This window comes from Tamandua tetradactyla, chromosome 6, assembly GCF_023851605.1.
Source record: "Tamandua tetradactyla isolate mTamTet1 chromosome 6, mTamTet1.pri, whole genome shotgun sequence".
Taxonomy (NCBI): Eukaryota; Metazoa; Chordata; class Mammalia; order Pilosa; family Myrmecophagidae; genus Tamandua; species Tamandua tetradactyla.
In genome coordinates, this window is record NC_135332.1 from 44,714,383 (window position 1) to 44,735,058 (window position 20,676).

Sequence of the window (20,676 nt, forward strand, 5' to 3'; positions counted from 1 at the left end):
TGTAAGGTTTTATCAGAAGTGTCTTTAGAAACCACATTTCTATCAACAATCTCCTCAAAGCATTCTAGGTCTTCTCTATCAAGCTTCTCACAACTCCCCCAGATTCTTCCCCTTATCCATTTAAAAGGCCATTCCAACATGTTTGGTATCTGCAAACTGCAGTAGCAGCACCCCACTCTCCTGTACCAAAATCTGTTCTAGTTTGCTAGTTTCTTTTCCTGGCTTCCTGTTTCATGAAGCTCCCTGGGAGGCATTTTCCTTCTTCATCTCCAAAGGTAACTGACTGGTGGACTCTGCTTCTCGTAGCTATGTCGTTCTGCTCTGCTTTCTCTGAATCCTCCATTCTCCAAAATGTTTCCTCTTTTTATAGGATTCCAGAAACTTATCAAGATCCACCCTAACAGGTGGAGACATGTCATCACCTAATCCAGCTTAACAACCACTCTTGATTAAATCACCTCTCCAGGGAGATGATCTGATTACAGTTTCACTCATACAGTATTGAATAGGGATTATTCTACCTTTATGAAATGGGATTTTGATTAAAACATAGCTTTTCTAGGGGACACACATCCTTTCAAACCAGCACATCCACCATCACTTTTGATCTTTCCATCCCTCTCTTTAAGGGTGTTTGGGCTATGGCCATTCTAACTTTTTCATATTGGAATGGTCTGTCACTAATACGGGGTAGCGAGATAGAACTATCTGATGTTCCGGAGAGGCTGGGCCCTGTAGGTTTCAGGGCTTACCTGGACCAGGGACCCATCTGGAGGGTGGTTGTTACTGGCAAGTTACTCTAGTGCATGGAACCCTTGTGGAATCTTATATATTGTCCTAGGTGTTCTTTGGGATTGGCTGGAATGGTCCTGGCTGGGGGTTGGCAAGTTATGATAGGTAGCAAGGTCTACCTGGAGCTTGTGTGAGAGCAACCTCCAGAGTAGCCCCCTGACTCTTTTTAACTCTCTTTGCCACTGATACTTTATTAGTTACATTTCTTTTCCCCTTTTTGGTCAGGATGGAATTGTTGATCCCATGGTGCCAGGGCTGGATTCATCCCTGGGGGGGCAATGTTTCTTAAAATATGTTCTACTGAGTACCTAAATCAGAAACACTTGGGTGCTTGGTAAAAATGCAGATTGCCATACAACATGGATGAACCCTGAAAACATTACGCTAAGTGAAATAAGCCAGACACAAAAAAGACAAAGAGTGTATAATTCCATTTATATTTCATATCTAGAATATGCAACTTCATAGAGACAAAACAGAACAGAGGTTACCAGGGGCCAAGGGTTTATCATTATTGTTCCTCTCTTTGCTACCAGTGTTTCAGTTTGAAGAACAATACTTCCTATACCTGCATTTCCAGTACAGGAAAGTCTATCAGGTCAGGCTTGAATTGAATCAAGGGAGGAAAGAAAATGCCTCAATAGAAAATGAAACCATGAAGAGTCCCCTGTCCTGGTGGCTGCCTAACCATGAATCCAGATTCCGTAAGTTTCAACGTCTGAAATAAGTCTTTAGGACAGAGGATAGAGGAAACAGGATATTATTTCCCAGTGGCCAATATATAATATACTCTTATCTGGCTTCTAGCAGTTACCATACTTATTCTTACCCCTATACCTTTGTTTATGCTAGCAGTCTTGCCCTTCTTCCCTCCCTAATTTTCTGCATCAGTCTAGTCCTTGGAGGTCCCCTTTTCTCCAAGAAGATTTATATTACTTCTCCAGCTTTCACTGATCTCTCTCTTCCCTGAATTTTTGTAGCAATATGCTCCCAACCACATGGTTTAGTGTTTAATTATGATAGAATTTTTTTGAGGATTTTGGTTTTAGCTCTGCAGATAAATTCTAATAACCGTGAAAGTAGAGAGCATTTCTTTTATTTTGATACCTGCCCCCCACAGCTCTTAAAGAAGGACTCAATATATCAGTAAATACTTCATTGACGGACATAAAGATTAGCTCTGTACTTGAGAGGCCACTCTGCTTCTGATATCTGCTTATCTGTCTTCATAGTGCCTCTTCAAGGCAAATCCTCCAGTAGGACACTTAGCTGCTTTACAGACGGACAAAATTCATTTAGGTCACTGTCTTGCCCAGAATTGTGGCTCCAGTTATGAGATAAAGAGAAAGAAGACAAAAAAGCCTTATCTGAATACTAACTCCCTTTGCCCTGGTCAACAGTTGAGATTTGTCCAGATTAAGAGCCTGAGAGAACCTCATACCATAAAGTCAGAAAATATCCTCAAGGAGGCCACCTTATAAGTCTGGAGGCTGATGATGCAAGGTAGAATTGCATAATAAAGGAGAGCCTCCATAGTGGAGACGCTCCACAGTGTTTTCACGTGGACAACTGGGTTTTCACATGGCAGTTCAGCTCTCCCTCCCTTGTTATTATCCAATCCCAAACACTTCCAGTCCCTATCCATACTTTGTATAGTCACCAAATCTGAGATTCTTTCTCCATAACACCTCCAAAATCTTTTTTAAAAATCTTTTTCTAAGTTCTTGGCTTAGATTGCCAGAGTCATGATAACAAATACCAGACCGGGTGGCTTAAACAACAGAGATTTACCATCTCATAGAGGTATGAGTCTAAATCATACCTTGCTTAGAGGCAAGCAGTCTAAAATCAAGATGTCAGCAGGACTGTGCTTTCTCAGAAGTGTGTAGCCTTCTGGTGGTGTTTTGCTAGCAATCTATAACTCAATCTCTTCGTCACATAGCCAGCTGTCTCCTTCTGTCTCCTGCTGCTGTGTCCAAATTTCCCCTGCTCATAAGAACTCCAGTCATATTGGATTAAGATCCACCCTCATTCAGTTTGGCCTCATTTTTTTATTCCCCAATGATTTTTTAATTGAGATATAATCATCAAATTATAGATCAGTCATTCACAGTATCATCATATTCATTCATTACATTACTCCAAAACAATAAAAATAAGAATAAAAATAAAAGTAAAAAAGAACATCCAACACATCCCATGTCCCCCATATCTCCCTACTGTTCATTTATTTTTTCTCTCTTTTTTTTTCTTACTCATCTGTTCATGTACTGGATAAAGGGAGTGTCAATCACAAGGTTTTCATACTCAGTCATAAAGTTTTCACACTCACATGTTCACACCTTAAAAGCTCTATAGTTATTCAATCATCTTCAAGAATCAAGAGTACTGGATTACATTTCAATAGTTTCAGGTATTTCCCTCTAGTTCCTCCAATACACCAAAAACTGTAGAGGGATATCTACATACTGCCTAAGAATAACCTCCAGAAAGAACTCTCCACTTTATTTGAAATTTCTCATCCACTGAAACTTTGTTTCATTTATCTTCCCCCTTTTGGTCAAGAAGGCTTTCTTCTCACTCTCACAATGCCAGGGCCAGGTTCATCTCTAGAAGTCATGTCCCACGTTGCCAAGGAGATTTACACCCCTGGAGTCATGTCCCATTTAGTGAGGAAGGCAATGAAGTCACCTGTGATATTGGCTAGAGGCCACATCTGAGGAACAAAAGAGGTTCTCTGGGGGTGACTTTTAAGGCATAATCATAAGTAGGCTTAGCTTCTCCTTTGCAGGAATAAATTTCATAAGGGCAAGTTCAAGATAAAGGGCCTGTCCCATCAGATTGGCAGTCCTCAATGCTTGTGAGAATATCAGGTTTTCCCCAGGTGGGGACATTTGATATTTGCACCTTTGTGCCCAGTCCCTCAAGGGGACTTCAGAAATACTTCTTTTTGGGGGGGGGGGGGGGGCGGGTGGGAGTGGAGGTACATGGTCCAGGAAACTAACCCAGGTCTCCCACATGACAGGTGAGAATTCTGCCAATGAACTACCCTACAAATACTTTTTAATCTTCTGCCCAGCTTACTCTGAGATGTATCAGGGCATCACACCACCCTGTACAAACCAACAAGATCTCATTCCCTATTGTGCCGATTTGAAACTGTGGTGTACCCCAGAAAAGCTATGCTCTTTAATCCTGATTCAATATTGTTGGTGGGATCTTTTTGATTAAGTTGTTTCCATGGAGAGGTAACCCACCCAACTGTGGGTAGGACATTCTGATTAGGTGGTTTCCATGGAGATGTGTCTCTCCCCATTCAAGGTGGGTTGTTTACTGGAGTCCTTCAAGAGGGAACCATTTTAGAAAAAGCTTCAGAGCCAACAGAGAGAGACATTTGGAGATGCAGAAAAAGAAAAAATAAAGGAACAAAAAAACGCCCCCGAGGAAGCGGTTTGAAACCAGAAGCTAAAGAACCAGCAGACGTTAGCCACATGCCTTTCCAGATTGGCCTTTCTTGAATCAAAGTATTTTTCTTTGGATGCCTTAGTGTTGACATTTTTATGGCCTTAGAACTGTAAATCTGTAACTCTAACAAAAAGCCATTTCATTCTGGTATATTGCATTCTGGCAGCATTTAACTAATGTACTTTCATGGTTCTATGAAATTATGGTATTTGAATAAGCTGACCAAACAAGTTAAATTAAATAGGGTGCTACTAAAAATATAAATTTTGCACCAAATAAACATCCCTTCCTTTGGTCTCACACAGAAGTTGAAGTTTTAAAATACAGTCAGTATCATCCTTTATCCTTTAGTCCTACCCAAATCAGCTTCATTCATATCTCTAGTCAAAGTCTGATCACTTTTTCAACTTTTTAAACAGTTGCTGTATGGGTAATGCTGACTTTAATAGTTACAGAACTCTAGCTCTGAATCTTAGGTGTCACACAAATACCCAAGGTTCCATGGAATGACCACGTTATACACAAAGAGCTCACCATCTCAGAATTTAGAAATAACAGTAACAACTCTGCAAGAGATGTGACTTCTGTAAGAGCTTACAATCTAGAAAACTTTACAATAGGCCTTCACCTGGTAACCTATGCTCTCAAATTCAATTCTCAGAATTTGTACATTATAGTTAGTCCATATTAGTGAAGTATTATAATTTTGTCCTAGTTTCATTCACCTAGTTGCATGCCTTGTGACTTCATTCCTTCTTACAGCCACTCAATAGTCCATTGTATGTATACACCACAGTTTCCCCTTCCAGTCTTCTTCTGGTGTCATACATGCCCCAAGTCCTCCTCCCTCAACCATACTCACACTCAGCTTTGTTCAGTGTACTATAATATTGTACTACCATCAGACAGTATTGTGCTACCTATTTCTGGGTCTTTAAATCAGTCCTGTTGAACATTTTGTACTTCTTCAGCATCAAATGCCCAATCTCTACCCTCTTTCTATCTCCTGAAAACCTGTGTTCTCAACTTTAACTCTTAAAGTTCACTTATTAATATTAGTTCATAATAGTGAAACAATATGGTATTTGTCCTTTTGTTTCTGGCTAATTTCACTCAGAATAATGTCCTCATGGTTTATCCATGTTATTACATGCTTTATGAGTTTATTCTGTCTTACAAATGCGTGATATTCCTATTGTATGTATAAACAGTTTGTTTAACCACTTGTCCATTAATGGACATTTGGGCTGTTTCCATCTCTAGGCAATCATGAATAATGCAATTTGGCCTCAGCTTAACAGTATTTTTTAAGATCCTATTTACAAATAAAATCACATCCACAGGACTGGGGATTAGGACTTGAACATGTCTTTGTGAAGGACATGATTCAATCCATAACAGTCCTGTATGCCTCACACCTAAATACCTGGCAAAAATTTAAAGGGCCCTTTTATCTAAATGTAGAAAAATGGACAAGATGACTCATTTAGAGGAACTACCCAATCCTGCGATTCTGACATTTTATGTCTTTACTTTCAAGTAAAACTGAGCCATCACTCAATTTCTTTTTATATCTTTCATTCCTTCAGTCTTTGAGTTTCCTTATATCACAACTTGAACTAGAAAATTTCACAATGTCCCTGTCTTTAAAAAATAAAATCTCATCTCTGGTGAACATGCTAGACCAGCAAGTAGAAAGCTTTCTACAAACACAAGTCTTGCTTATCAATTAACCTGCTATGCCATCATGCCCAATTTTCTCAATAAAAATGAAAAAGGAAGAAGATAAAGAAAGTAAAAATGAATAAAAATAAAATACAACAAATTAATGAATGAGATGAGCATAATCAACTGAATAACAGTTTTGGGGATGAATACAGACAAACAGAACTGAGAAGAACTGATTCTTGGTATTGGCAATCTAAGCCAAAGACATTTCAAGAGCAGCAGGGGCTTTGCTTCCTCTGTGCTGTATATCAGAAAGAGCTTAAACACTTAAGTCACATAGATGAGGTTTTAAATCCTGACTCTGTCACAAATTAGCACTGTGAACTTGAACAAATGACTCCCTTTCTGAGCCTCAGTGTTTTCTATAAAAACTTAAAAATTAAGTCATATATCCAAAATGTATAACTTTTAGCACAGAGTTTGACACATAATAGGCCCACAGAATGTATCATGTCTGTGTTTCTCTCCCTGCCCCATCCCCCACTTCTTACCAGTTCTCAGTACAAGAACCAAATACCCTATGGATGGTCATTTGATTCAAGAATGATTTTGTAATTAAGTCTTACCATTACCAACCCTCTCCCATTTTCTCAGGATAATAAATCATGTGACCAGGGACCGAGGGATAATTTGTATTCTTTATCTCTATGTGGAGGGAGCCATTAAACAGAAGTGATTATGGCCTAAGCCTCTGAGAATCAACTAAAGGGTTGAAACAGTGAGAGTATACCTGGCCTTGGTCAGGCCAGTGGTTATGTCTCATTGGAAAGGCTCTTTGACTTCTTTGGTGGAATGTGAAAAAACAGGAGCTTTCATATACTGCAAGTGGTTGTCTAAATAGTGACAACTCCTTAAAAAACAGTTTGACATTAACTAGTAAAGCGGAACATACCCAGCATACCCTACAACCCAGCTTCTACTTCTGGGTTTAGACCCTGGAGTAACTCTTTCAAATGTGTCCCAGGAACATTGTTCATTTTGGCCAAAAGTAGAAACAACCCAAATATCCCTCAGCAACATAATAAATAAATTTTGGTACATTTATACAATGTAATATTATAAAGCAATGAAGATGAACAAACATTGCTACACAAAACAAAAGGGATGAATTTTATAAACATAATGCTGAGAAAAAGAAGCCAGACACAATAGAGTACATAATGTAACCTCCTGTTATATAAAGTTCAAAAATAGGCAAAACTCACTTGTGATGTGAAAAGTCTTATATAACAACGATGGCAGGTAGCAACTGAGAGAAGGCATGAGGGGAATTTCTGGGGTGCTGGTTACCAAAATGTATTCACTTTGTGTTATACACAATAAAAAATTTACTTAAAAAATACAGAATATGATTTCATTTATATAAAGTTCAATAACAGGCAAACCTAAACAATATTTTAAATGATACTATATTTAGATCGTTCCCTATTTTTAAAAAGCATGGAAAGACAATGATTGCAAAAATCAGAATAGTAATTTTATCTGGGAGGAGGGAAAGGAGTTGATCAGAGAGACAGACATATAAACAGCTTCTAAGATATTAGCAATGTTTAATCTCTTTTCTGACTGATTGGTTACATAGTGTTCACCTTATTATTACTTAAAATATACTTATGTTTTATATGATCTTCTGTTTGCATGATATATTCCACAATTAAAAATTTAAATAAACCAAAACAAACTAACCAAAAGCATACACCCTTGAAAGAAAGAGAAGAGGATAGGAATGTTACGCAGGAATTAAAATACTTTTAGAGCTGGAAGATGTTTCAAAGCTATCTTGTCAAACCACCTCATTAAAAAAACCAAAACTGAGACCCAGAGAAGTTAAATGACTAGCTCAAAGTGATTCAGTCAATTACAGAGCTTACTCTAGAACCTCTTGGCTTTCTCTCAAGTGCTCTTCCCATAGATTCCCTCTGATTCATCTATTCTATCCTGGTTTCCTACTCTCTTTCAGAAGTCATTCCTCTAATCTGTACGCATCACAAAACTCACCCATGTTATAGCTTTTTTTCCCTCCTAAATTTGATGCTTAGGTGATCAGGAGAGAGATACTCTCCTCCACAGATACCCCAAACACTTAGAAAAACCAGTCAGAAAAGCTAATAGTAAAGAAATACCTCCCAGTAATTGCAGCTCTTCCACCTCTCTCTACCCAGCACCACGGCTTGCTCCAACATAAAGATTGACTTTTGGGGTCTTGGGTCACAAGAGAAAAGGAAAAGATCTGAGAGTTGACAGAACTCTTTGACTTAGTCTTCATCTAAGCACAAGGTCTCTTTTGGGAACAGTGAGACCTTGTTCTGCTGCCACCTTGTGACAGAATGAACAGGAGGCCCTCAGATCCATCCCTCTCTCCACTTCAAGGTGGCAGCACTGTAACATGCATCCAGGAACTAAGCTACAGAACATTTCTAATCTACAGAAAATGTGTCTAATAGCACAGGGGAGCAGAAAATCATGTAAAGGAAACAGTAAGAAAAACCTATGAACCTAGAGAAGGCAACAGTAGCAGGGAAAAAGGAGCAAGGAAGTGCTGCTCTGGACACTTGAGGCATTTATGTCCCCTCTAGTCAGTGAACCCAATTCTCCTCTCCCTTGAACCACAAAACTTCTATAAAAAGTTATCTACAGTCCTTTACCTCCAATCTACTCTCAACACATGCTTCCCACTTTCACCACCCTACTGAAATTGCCCTTACCTAAGCTGTCAAATCTTATATGTGGATATTCTGTCATTATACACACCTTTCAGCATTTAACCAGCTAACCATTCCTTTCTTGAAACACTCTCTTCTCTTGGCTCCTGTAATATGCACTCTCCTTGTTTTCTTAGCTTAGATGTACTTCAGAGAACTCTTCCTGACCATCCTCGTAAAAGTAGCCTCTGCCAGTGATCCTTCACTTCATTACCCTGCTTGTTTCTTTATAGCAGCTATCAAAACCTTAATTATCTTATGTATATATCTGTATATTGCTTGTTACTAGTCCTTAATTTAGCCAGCTTTCAACCTATTTAAAATATCAGGAAATGGAGTGGTATTTAGAATATGATTTGACTCAGATCTCATGAATTCTCTCATGGAAAGTCCTTTGAACCAGCTACCTTTTCACCATTATTAATCAGTTTCAGCCTCTGCAGCCTCATGTATAACTAAACCCAAAGTTGGCTCTGACAGAGTACATTTTCAGTGGGCAGAAAGACTGCAGAGGTTCTAGACTTAGGCAAGGATCTGAGTAGATCTTCATTTCTACTTTATGATCCACCTAGCTATGCCATCATGGTCTACAGAGTGTTATACTGGATGTATAATCTTTACTAAAAGAAAAACTTTTGGAAAAATCTTCAACAAGATATCTGTTTGGGAAAACCATCCCAAACTGCAGCTAGTACCACTTGTGTAATGTATTTAGCAATTCCTTACAACCTCCCAGCCCAATAGTTATGGGAATGCTGTCTACTCATATTCACTTCACTGTTTGGGAGAGTGTAAAAACGTGAAAACTAGATATACCTGTGCTAAGGTGATTTTATGTGTACAACCATGAATGAATTTTAGGTATTACTTGGTCAGAGCCCTCAATTTTCAATGGAGAAAACTGAGATCCAGAGAGGTCAAGAATTTTCCCAAGGTAATGTAGTTAATAACAGAACCTGAACAAAGAAAAAGAAAAATATAATAATAACAGGGCCTATACCAGAACCCAATTCCATTGATTCCTAGTCCAGAGCTCTCACAAGGGAGTCTCACTGACTCATTCAGTCCTAGTTTCCTGCTTTATCTGGAAATCATCTTCTTTAATAGAAGTCTCCATATCTCTTTATATCAAAATGTAAAATCTATGTACCTGTGTTAGTGAGAACATGCATGTGAATGTCTATGTGTCTTTCTGCAAATATTTGTAAAGCATATCACTGGGTGTCTATGCCCTTTCTGCCTGGGAAACCTATAGATAATTAAGTTCCCTCTGTCAGCACCAACAATGAAGTCAGGAGAAGACTTTTTGAGTCAATCATTAATAAGCAGACTTGGCCTCTCTAATCAACTCTATTCTTGGTCTATAGGAAATGGGTCAAAATAATCAGGACGGAATGAGATTCTCTTAGGGTCAAACTTGGTTGCAGGGCTTTGAAAGCAGCTAGAGACTAGACTATAAGGAGCTGTGACAGATTAGCAGCTTACTGTTTCTGCAATGAGAATGCACTCAAGCTAACACAGATACCATCTTGTTCTTCAGCTTAATCATTGCATCCTATAATGTACAATAAGAAAGGTAAGTACATCTCTAGCCTGGTAACCTGGAAAATTCCAAGAAGCCTAGGAAGATCCCTCTGAGAGTGCCTAGCCAATACCCAGGTGCTCTCTTGTCCCTAAAAGGACAGCAGTTTATTCAACCCAGAGACAGGGCTGTCTGTTGCATGATGAGAGGTCTTCAGAAAATACGATGCATTCTTTTGTCTTGTTCATATAACAAACATTAAAACTAACTTTAAAAGTCCTCTCACTATTAAATGGCTTTCTTTACTAGAGGGTACTGCCACAGTTTCAGGTTGTAATCTCCAATTACTCCCAAATTCATAACTCTTTCTAAGGTGTTATCTTCCCTTTTTTAAGGTGATACATCCAAATAATCAGGTAGGCATGCTCTTCAGTGGGGAAAGCTGAGAGAAAGGGTGGGGGGAGAGGGTGGCACCATTTGCTGCTCTTGATAACTATTTATTTAAACATGATTTTTCAGTGTCATAAGCATTTCATCTCTAAAATTAACTACTCATAGTAAAGGGCAAATGGCATAAGGTGCATAAGGTAACAAACAGAACAAGTGAAAATTCATAACACCTTTTGTACCAAAGTGCATAAATAACCATGACCCATGGTTCACTGAAACGTAAGGAGATACCTTGCCCAAGGTCATACTTCATTAACTTTCAAAAGATTTCCTTAAGATAGAATAGGAGGGCAGGCCATGGTGGCTCAGCAGGTAAGAGTACTTGCCTGCCAAGCCCCAGGACCCGGGTTCTATTCCTGGTGCCTGCCCATGTTAAAAAAAAAAAAAAAAAAAAAAGATAGAACAGGAGAGAATAGTAAAAAGCAGTGTTTGAGGGACTGAGTTGGTTAGTCTTTGATTAATTTACTTCACTTAAACTCTATTTCATCTTTCTCTCTCCTAATAGGAAGGTACTAAGTTTTTTTTTTATACTGGGCTAACTGCTACTTGTATGTATTTGGCTGTGTGTTTCAGAGTCTTTGGAAGAAGTGTTTGATCTCTGCAATTAGATTGCAAATTTTATGAGAAGAAACCACATTCTTTTTGTATCTCTCTTCGGATTCTAAAGAGTTGGTACCTGATAAATTGAGATCTTTTTTTTTTTTTAACGTAACTCAGAACTCACAGATAATAGCTGCCATGTGGAACAGTTGCCTGAGCTCTACCCAGGGGATATGAGAAGCATCAGGGATGTGCTAATGCAAGGTAGATAGAGAATGGGCCCTTCTTGAAAAATCACTTTGCCATTCCAAGGAATTTTCCCTTCAAAATATATTTTGTTTCCCCCCTTCCTAACCAAGATCTCTAATATCTCTATTTCACATATATGTATCTCTCCGACGAAACTTTCTGGAAACCAACTTTTAAATTAACTTTTACTACTTAAGGTTGGGCTAAATAAATGAAACAGAGGCAGCCCCCTGCCCTCTCTGCATTAAGGAAAACAATCTATGCATTTCTCTGTGCTGAATTTACTGCAAATAACTATTTTCATGGGACCCATAGTTCAAAGGAGGGAGGGTTAGGCTTGTATATTTAGTACCATACACATGTACTAAGGAAGAAGTGGACTAAAAAAAGAAGAAAGTGCAGCAGTGGGATTTAACAGTGGTTATGCGTGTTAGTGGTTCGGCTGGGCACCATTTAGATTAAGGACCAGTTTCATTATTCTCTCTGATTTTTCTTCCAGAAGCCCAGGCAGAAGCCCAAACTCTGCACTTATACAAAATCAGACTGTGTGTACACTGCAGTGCCTTAATTCTGGGAGCAAAGTAAAAGTCAACCTTGTGTATTCAGAGAAAAAGCCAAAGGTCAAGTATACTCTGAAGAACCTGAGAATCATTGCTACTCCCCACAGAAACAGCTCAGCCTTCCCAAGCTGTCACCTAGCTCCCATATCCAAGTTTCAGACTGGATCCCTTCTTACAGACAGAACTGAGACTTGAAAAGGAAATGGAGGTAGGCACTGACTTTTAGTTGATATCCTTGAAGGCAACTGGAGCTTAGTAGCAGCTAAATCCATATGAAAATGGATTACCCTTCCCTTCAACAAATCTATGTCCTCTCTGAGACTCAGTTTTCTAATTTCTAAGAGCCCGTCAAGCCCTGACATGTGATTTTTATATTATCTTCATTTCTGATGGTATTTTTTTGATAACTGTTATTTAATTTTTTAAATTTTTATTTGTTTGAATGCATACCATAAAATATTCAAGCAGCACATATTTATAGTATTAAATAAGTCTCCACCCTACTCCTATCTTTCAATCCTCCAGTTCTCTACCTCTGAGGCAACCACTATTACCAACTCATTGTATTTCCTTCCAGAGACAATCTAAGCATGTATAGATGTATATATTTTTAAAATATAAATGGTAGCACACCCTATACACTGTTTTGTACCTTGCTTTTTTCCACTTAATAATGTACCTCATAGACTGCTTCCATATCAATATATATACATTTGTCTCATTTTTTAAAATTGTTATCAAGTATTCTATATGTATGACTGAACTATAATTTGTTTTCCTAGTCCCCTACTAACGGACAGTTTGGTTGCTTCTAATCTTTTGCAAATGCATATCATGCTTCAGGCAATGAACTTATACATTCTTCTTTGTGTATCTATAATTTACCAATAGGATAAGTTCCAAGAGGCAGGTATTAAATCACCCTCCATAGGGCTTGTTTCATTTTGTATTCCCACTGACACTGTGTGAGAAGCCTGTTTCCCCATAGCCTCTGGACAGTGGTTCTTTTTTTTAAATGCAATTTTATTGAGATGTATTTACATACCATATAATCATCTAAAGTGTACAATCAATGGTTCACAGTATCATCACATAGTTGCGTTATCATCATCACAATCAATTTTTGAGCATTTTCATTACTCTGAAAAAAATAAAAATAAGAATAAAAATTAAAATTAAAAAAAACACCCAAAACATCCCATATCCCCTACCCCCCCCCTATTATTTATTTACTTGTTTTTTTTTTTTTAACTCCTCTGTCCATATACCAGATAAAAGGAATGTCAGTCACAAGGTTTTTACAATCACATGGTCACACTGTAAAAGCTAAAAGCTATATAGATAGCTGTATAATTATCTTTAAGAAGCAAAGCGACTAGATTACAGTTTAACAGTTTCATATATTTCCTTCTAGCTATTCTAATACACTAAAAACTAAAAAGGGATATCTATATAATGCATAAGAATAAACTCCAGAATGACCTTTTGACTCTTTTTGAAATCTCTTAGCCAGGGAAACTTTTTTTTGTTACATTCTTTTGGTCAAGAAGGCTTTGTTTCCCTCTGTTGGTCAAGAAGGCTTTCTCAATCCCATTAACGCTGGATCCAGGCTCATCCCTGGGAATCATGTCCCATGTTTCCAGGGAGATTTATACCCCTGGGAGTCATGTCCCACATAGGGCGGAGGGTAGTGAGTTCACCTGCCAAGTTGGCTTAGAGAGAGAGGCCATATCTGAGCAACAAAAGAGATTCTCAGGGGGTGACTTTTAGGTATAATTATAAGTAAGCTTAGCTTCTCCTTTTTTTTAAAATGTAATTTTACTGAAATATCTTCATTTACCCTATAATCATTAAAAGTATACTATCAATGATTCACAGACAGTGTTTCTTGATCTTAAGTTTTCATGTGTCCACCCTGTTTCTTTCTCTCTGTCAGGCAGTCTGTGATCAACAAAGTTGATATTGGCATTTCCCTTTTATATTCAGGCAATCCCCTAAACACTACTGCTTCATCGCTGTAAAAACCTGGCAATTCTAGAGAAACTGGTGGTTCACAAGCAGAATAATGGAAAAAAAAAACTTTTAAAACTACAGTTTAGGGGACTAGAGATTGGGAAATAAGTGGATAGGCCTTCAGGATGTGGCCCAGATATACAGTAAATTATATATCTTTACATTACCTAAATGTTTTCACTTACTTTATTATACTTTCTAAAATTCCACCCATGGTAATTTATGTTTAAGAAAAAAAATCTCTTAAAAATGCAAAAGCTTCTGGAAACAGTTTGGGGCTTTCAGTTACTCAATATTAAGGCAAATTAATTCAATCAGAATGTTTTCTTCTCAATATGAGTCAATGGCAGTTGTGATGGGGAATAGTGGGTTTTAAGTCAGTTTGGAGTCTGCGGGATGGATCTATGCTATGTATTGTGAGACTAGGGGTAATTAGGACACTAGCACTTAGAAATTTTGGACAAGGAAACCTGGAGGGTGAAAGGGGAAGGGAGGAAAGATGCCAAAGATCAATCTGACCTAATTTAAAAGTGTGACTTGAGTTAACCAAGAATCCAGGGGAGGAGGAAGAGAGTTTCTTTCTCCTTCCTTCATGACATGGTGGTTGTCTCCCAGATTCAGAATTTAAGCTAGTAACCTGTACTGGCTGAACCATGCAGAGAGATTAACTGGATGTTCATGGGTTAGTTTGGGGACTTAATCATCTTTCAACATACAGTTCTATGAAACAATGAATTTCAAACAATCAACTTATGAACAAACATTTGAAACATAACCCCATTTATAAATTTGAAACTCCTGGTTCTGAATTTAAACTACAAATGTGATGATGTGACAGACTCCAATAGAGTAATAAAAATTAGGTAAATGGTCAAATTTACAAGGTCATAAAAGAAATGCCCTCTGAAGTTATCAGGCTACAGATGAGATAAGTCTGCATAGGAAATAGGAGGATGTTTCAGAGATAATACGAAGACAATTTTTTAAATGTTCTTAGACTATGTGGGACATGACTCCCAAGGGTGTAAACCTACCTGGCAATATGGGACAGAAATCCTGGGATGAGATGGGACCTGGCATCAAGGGATTGAGAAAAACTTCTTGACCAAAAGGGGGAAGAGAGAAATGAGACAAAATAAAATTTCAGAGGCTGAGAGATTTCAAACAGAATCAAGAGGTTATCCTGGAGGTTATTCTTACGTATTATATAGATATCCCCTTTTTAGTTTATGGTGTATTGAAGTGGCTGAGGGAAGAACTACATGAACTGTAGACTATGTTCCAGTAGCCTTGTTTCTTGGAGATGATTGTATACTGATACAGCTTTTACAGTGTGATACTGTGATTGTGAAAACCTGTGTCTGATGCTCCTTTTAAGTAGGGTATGAACAGATGAGTAAAAATATGGATAAAAAATAAACAAGTAATGGGAGAACAAAGGTTAAAATAAATTGGGTAGATGGAAATACTAGTGGTCAATGAAAATGAAGGATATGGTATGTATGAGTTTTTTCTTTTTTCTTTCTTTTTCTAGAATGATGCAAATGTTCAAAAAAATGATCATGGTGATGAATTCACAACTCTGTGATGATACTGTGAGCCACTGATTACATAACATGTATGGAATGCCTGTATGTTAGGAATGTTTGTATGTTTTTATGTTGTTTTATTAATGAAAAAAATAAAGTAAAACGTTCTTAGAGTAAAACAGAAATTTGAAACTGTAACAATAGAATGCATGGCATACAAATGGTCATTAGAAAATATGGGTCAATATAAAGTGTAGAAAAAGCTAAGAGGGAGACTATTTGTTACTGTTTATGGTATCCGGCCAAGGAAAAGATCCTTTATTACAAATATCCTGAAAATCTCCTTCTTGTGGAGAAAGATGATTCATTGGGTCATCAATCACTATATAGTTTATACAATTTGGTTTCTATTTCTCATATTCTATATTAATCAAGAAATGTTCCAACTATGCATTATATTTTACAGGAACCTATATACTTGAGCAGGGTACCTAGAAGATAAAATGTCCTATCTGATCCCTTGGATAGATATATTCCCCTTTGTAAATTAAAAAAAAGTTAATTACTTTATGAATTAGAATCTTCAGATTTTGATTAGTGTGGATCAATTCCTAAGGGTCTTATTATCCCATGTGAAACTGGGTGGAATAGGAGAAATAACATCAAACTAGCTCTTATTCTAATATTAATTATCACTTTTGACAAAGATAATTACTTTCTCCAGTGCTCAATTTCTAGAACCATAAATTAGAGATTTGACTGGCTGGCTTAATTTCTAGATATGTAAATCTCAGGGTTGTATTTTGTAACACAAACCCGAGAGCAATATGCAGGCCTCTTAAATTGCTCTTCAACCCGCTAGTATTATTACAGAATGATCTCTAAGGGAGATTTCTATTTAAATATAAGGTACTCAATGTTCCTTATTTAAAGTAAACTATTTTGTAAAACAGAGCATCCTTTGGGACTGCAAATAATCATCTCCTAAGTTTTCCATTTCATAAAGTTGGACTTTTGTATTTTTCCTCAAAGTGGGACATTCTTGTTCAAATATTCTTAGCCAAAGAAAACTCATACTACAATTCCATCACCAATGGGAATGAAATATTTGCACTTAAAAATGTGCTCCATCTTAAAGCTCAGTTACCTAACAGATGAAACCTAAGAGAGATGAGCTGCCAACATGGATGGACATTAACTCAGCAGCACTGAAAATACACTGACAGAGGAAGCCTGTTAGGTTGACTTTGAAACACTAGCTCCCAAGAGGAGGGGAGACATGCCACACTGAAGTACTATTATCCCAGTGGCTGGAGGGCATAGCTCTTATACTTAGAGATAAGATTTCTAGATTTTCCTCTGTTCTCAATCATAATATCACTCAGTCTACAGTGTTTTTCTGATCTTCACAACACACCTGTGAAACAGTTAAGTCAAATATTATATTATAACCATATTACAGATAAGGAAAGCAAAATTCAGAGAACTTTTGTGACTTGTCCAAAGTATGATTTATCTTCATCTCACCTGTCTCCTAAAACATCATTTTAGAGAACTGATTGACGCTATGCTGAAAATACTTAGCATAATTTCCTTGTTTTTCCTTTTGAACTTGATGACTGTATGTCTGTCTCTGTCTATCTTTGCCAACAATGTCATTCTGACTAACTGAAATCACAGAGTACTTTTTCCCTTGTAATTTCATATATAGTACCTTAAACCATGGCCACTGGCATTTGAAGAAATGAACTATCATTTTCACATGGACTTGAATCAAGACATGGAAGAATAGTTGATAAAAGTCAAGTAGAACTTAAACACCGTTAATTTAATAAACAATGATTTAAGGCCATTAAAAATGTAACAGGAAACAGTATCTGAATTGGATTAGGTCATTTTTTGGAAGCAATCAAGGTTAGTTCCAGCTACAACTGGAATCCATCAGCTGCTCACCACTTTCATTGCTGGTTCGCGTCACCATCATTTCATCTCTCATTTGGATTTCTGCAACAGTCTCCTAACAGGTTCCCAACACAACAGTCAGAGTGGGCCTTTGAAAACATAAGTCATCCTGTCACTCTTTGCTCAAAACCTTGCAACAATCCCCACTCCCATTTCAATCAGAATAAAAACCCAAGTCCTTCAACTGGCCTACAAGACCCTATGTGATATTTGTGTACTTCCTCTAAACCCTCAACTCCTACTACTGTACCCCTTTGCTCATTCTGCCCCAGCCTCAATGGACCCTTGCTATTCCTCTAAAATTCCTCACATGTCAGACACACTCAGTTTGGGGTCCATTTTCTCTATCTGTTCCTTTACCTAGATCAGATCTTCCCCCACGATCCGTTTGGCTAACTCCCTTACTTCCTTCAAGTCTTGGCTCAGTTCTCTTCTTCTCAAAGAGGTCTACACTATACTGCAGATTGCCCAACCATTGCCCACCCTGACCCCCACAGTCTTCACTTACCCTGATCTACTTTTTTACATTTAAAAAAATATTTTTTTGAGATATCTTCACACACCATACAGTCTATCCAAAGTATACAATCACATAGTTGCGTATTCATCAGCATGATTATTTTTAGAACATTCACATCACTCAAGAAAAGGAAATAAAAAGAAAAACCTCATACATCCCCATACCCCTTACTCCTCCTTCTCATTGACCACTAGTATTTCAAGCTATCCAACTTTTTTTACCCATTCCCCTTGTGCCAGTTTAAGAGTATTATGTACCCTAGAAAAGCCATGTTTTAATTCTGATCCAATCATGTGGGAACAGCTGTTTCTTTTAATTCTATTCAATGTTATAGGGCAGAAACTCTGACTAAATTATCTCCACAAAGATATGACACAATTGTGGCTGTGACCTTTGATTAGATGGAGATACGACTCCATCCATTCCAGGAAGATCTTGATTAGAATACTGGAATCCTTTAAAAGAGGAAACATTTTGAAGAGTGTCAGAAATGACAGAAAAAAACAGAAGGCTCAGAGCCAAGAGAAACTTCACAGCAGATTTGACACAGATACAGACATGTGGAGAACAGAGACATGGATGTCTGGAGATGCTTGGAGCCCAGCAGGCATTGCCATGTTAAGCAAGCCAGAACCTGGAGAGAGCCAAGGGAAGCCAAGAGATGAAAGCCACAGAAGCAAAGTGAGGAACCCCCACAGTAACAGAGGCTGAAGGCATCAGAGCCCAGGAGTACAGGGCCAGCAGATACCAGCCACATGACTTTACAGCTGACAAAGCCTTTTCAGACTTATTGGCCTTTCTTGAATTGAGGTATCTTTCCCTAGATGCCTTAATTTAGACAAATTTATAGACTTAGAACTGTAAACTTGTAACTGATTAAATTTCCCTTTTTAAGATCCGTTTCAGTTCTGCTATATCACATTCCGGTAGCTTGCAAACTAATACCGCCATCCCCCTTTATTTATTTATTTATTTTTTGTCCTTAATTTTTTTTTCATGCATCTGTCCATACCCTGGATAAAGGGAACATCAGTACACAGATTTTTTCACAATCACACGGTCACACTGTAAAGGCTGTGTAGTCCCTGATCTATTTTTAATATTTTTATAGCACTAATCCCTTCAAACATACTGTAAAATGTATCTATTATGCTTACTCTTGTCAGCTTCCTCTGACCATGTGCTCTACCCTCCCTTCCCCTAGCTTGCTCCCTTGACAGAATGTATCCTACTGATACATCTAAAGTACCTGAAGCAGTGCTTGACACATAATATTCATTTCAAGATACGTGATGAATGAATGACATTTAGGAGTTTATGAATCACCTGCTGCTTTCCCCAATCCCCTCTCAAAGTAGCTGAGTTAAAATCCTGTGCTGGTTTGAAAGGATGTATGTCCCCTAGAAAAGCCATATTTTAATCTAAATCCCATTTCATAAAGGCAGAATAATCCCTATCCAATACTGTATGTTTGAAACTGTAATCAGATCATCTCCCTGGAGATGTGATTTAATCAAACTGGATTAGGTGATGACATGTCTCCATTTGGGTGGGTCTTGATAAGTTTCTGGAGTCTTATAAAAGAGGAAGCATTTTGGAGAATGAAGGAGATTCAAAGAGAGCAGAGAATGCTGGCAGCACCATGAAGCAGAGAGTCTACCAGCCAGCACTTTGGAGATGAAGAAGGAAAATGCCTCCCAGGGAGCTTCATAAAACAGGAAGCCAAAAGAAAAAGGTAGCAGATGATGCCATGATTGCCACATGCCCTTCCAAATAAGAGAGGAACCCTGACCATGTACACCATGTGCCTTTCCAGATGACAGAGAAACTCTAACTGTGTTCACCATGTGCCTTCTCACTTGAGAGAGAAACCCTGAACTTCATTGGCCTTCTTGAATGGAGGTATCTTTCCCTGGATGCCTGCGATTGGACATTTCTAGAGACGTGTTAATTGGGACATTTTCTCAGCCTTAGAACTGTAAATTAGCAACTTATTAAACTCCCCTTTTTAAGAGCCATTCCATTTCTGGTATATTGCATTCTGGCAGCTAGCAAACTAGAACAAATCCACTAGACAATCACAGTAGTCACTAAGGCAAGTTATAATATTTCATGTTTTCCCATGGACTTTGGAGCCACTTCCATTAAAGAAGGAAACTTTTAACAGTATTACACCCTCCACCTTTATTATTATTATGGCCTTCAAATGATAGCCAAACAAGGTGTGGTCTGATTGTTCACTCTGATCCTATTTTAGTCAAAGGACCCATGGGGATTTAATCTGTATCTCTTATTAGTACCTCTGTCCTCATTCATTCTTGGCATAACTTTATGCCTACACCCTAAACTAATGGACAGGTCAATAGTGCCAGACAAATCAGAACTTTACTCAGCTGGGTAGAGCTAGGATTTTGATGCAGGATAAGATTTCCTGAGTTGGTATTTCATTGTTTCTTTCTTGTTTTATAGCTTTTTCTTTACCAGGGATCTTCCAATGTAAGGTTCATCCTGTGACAGGGGCTTCATCAGAACCTTTTCCCAGCTCCACAACTCCTGGGAATAAAGAAGGAGAGAGAACTACAAGTATCCCTGATTTTTCTGGGCCTTTGAAACAACAAAATACAAAATAAATAGGGGTGGGAGG

The 20,676-nt window shown here is 37.9% G+C and overlaps 2 protein-coding genes across 10 annotated transcripts in view; one reads left to right on the forward strand and one right to left on the reverse strand.

Annotated features, from left to right (window-relative positions):
- Window positions 1-20,676, reverse strand: part of ACACA (acetyl-CoA carboxylase alpha) — a 449,622-nt gene that overhangs the window by 336,772 nt on the left and 92,174 nt on the right. For 2 of the 9 annotated variants that reach the window (XM_077165070.1, XM_077165071.1), the window contains exon 2: window positions 17,504-17,601. The exons of 6 other annotated variants lie outside the window; for them this stretch is intronic. In XM_077165070.1, coding sequence (XP_077021185.1) covers window positions 17,504-17,546 — 43 coding nt within the window. In that variant the 5' untranslated portion in view covers window positions 17,547-17,601. Of the gene's footprint in view, window positions 1-13,053; window positions 13,150-17,503; window positions 17,602-20,676 lie in introns of all 9 variants that reach the window. One more of the 9 variants, XM_077165072.1, reaches the window with a different exon arrangement.
- Window positions 1,448-12,203, forward strand: C6H17orf78 (chromosome 6 C17orf78 homolog). Its single transcript, XM_077162964.1, has 3 exons — window positions 1,448-1,496; window positions 11,377-11,463; window positions 11,956-12,203. Exons 1-3 carry the CDS (start codon window positions 1,448-1,450, stop codon window positions 12,201-12,203), a joined length of 384 nt encoding a protein of 127 aa, XP_077019079.1.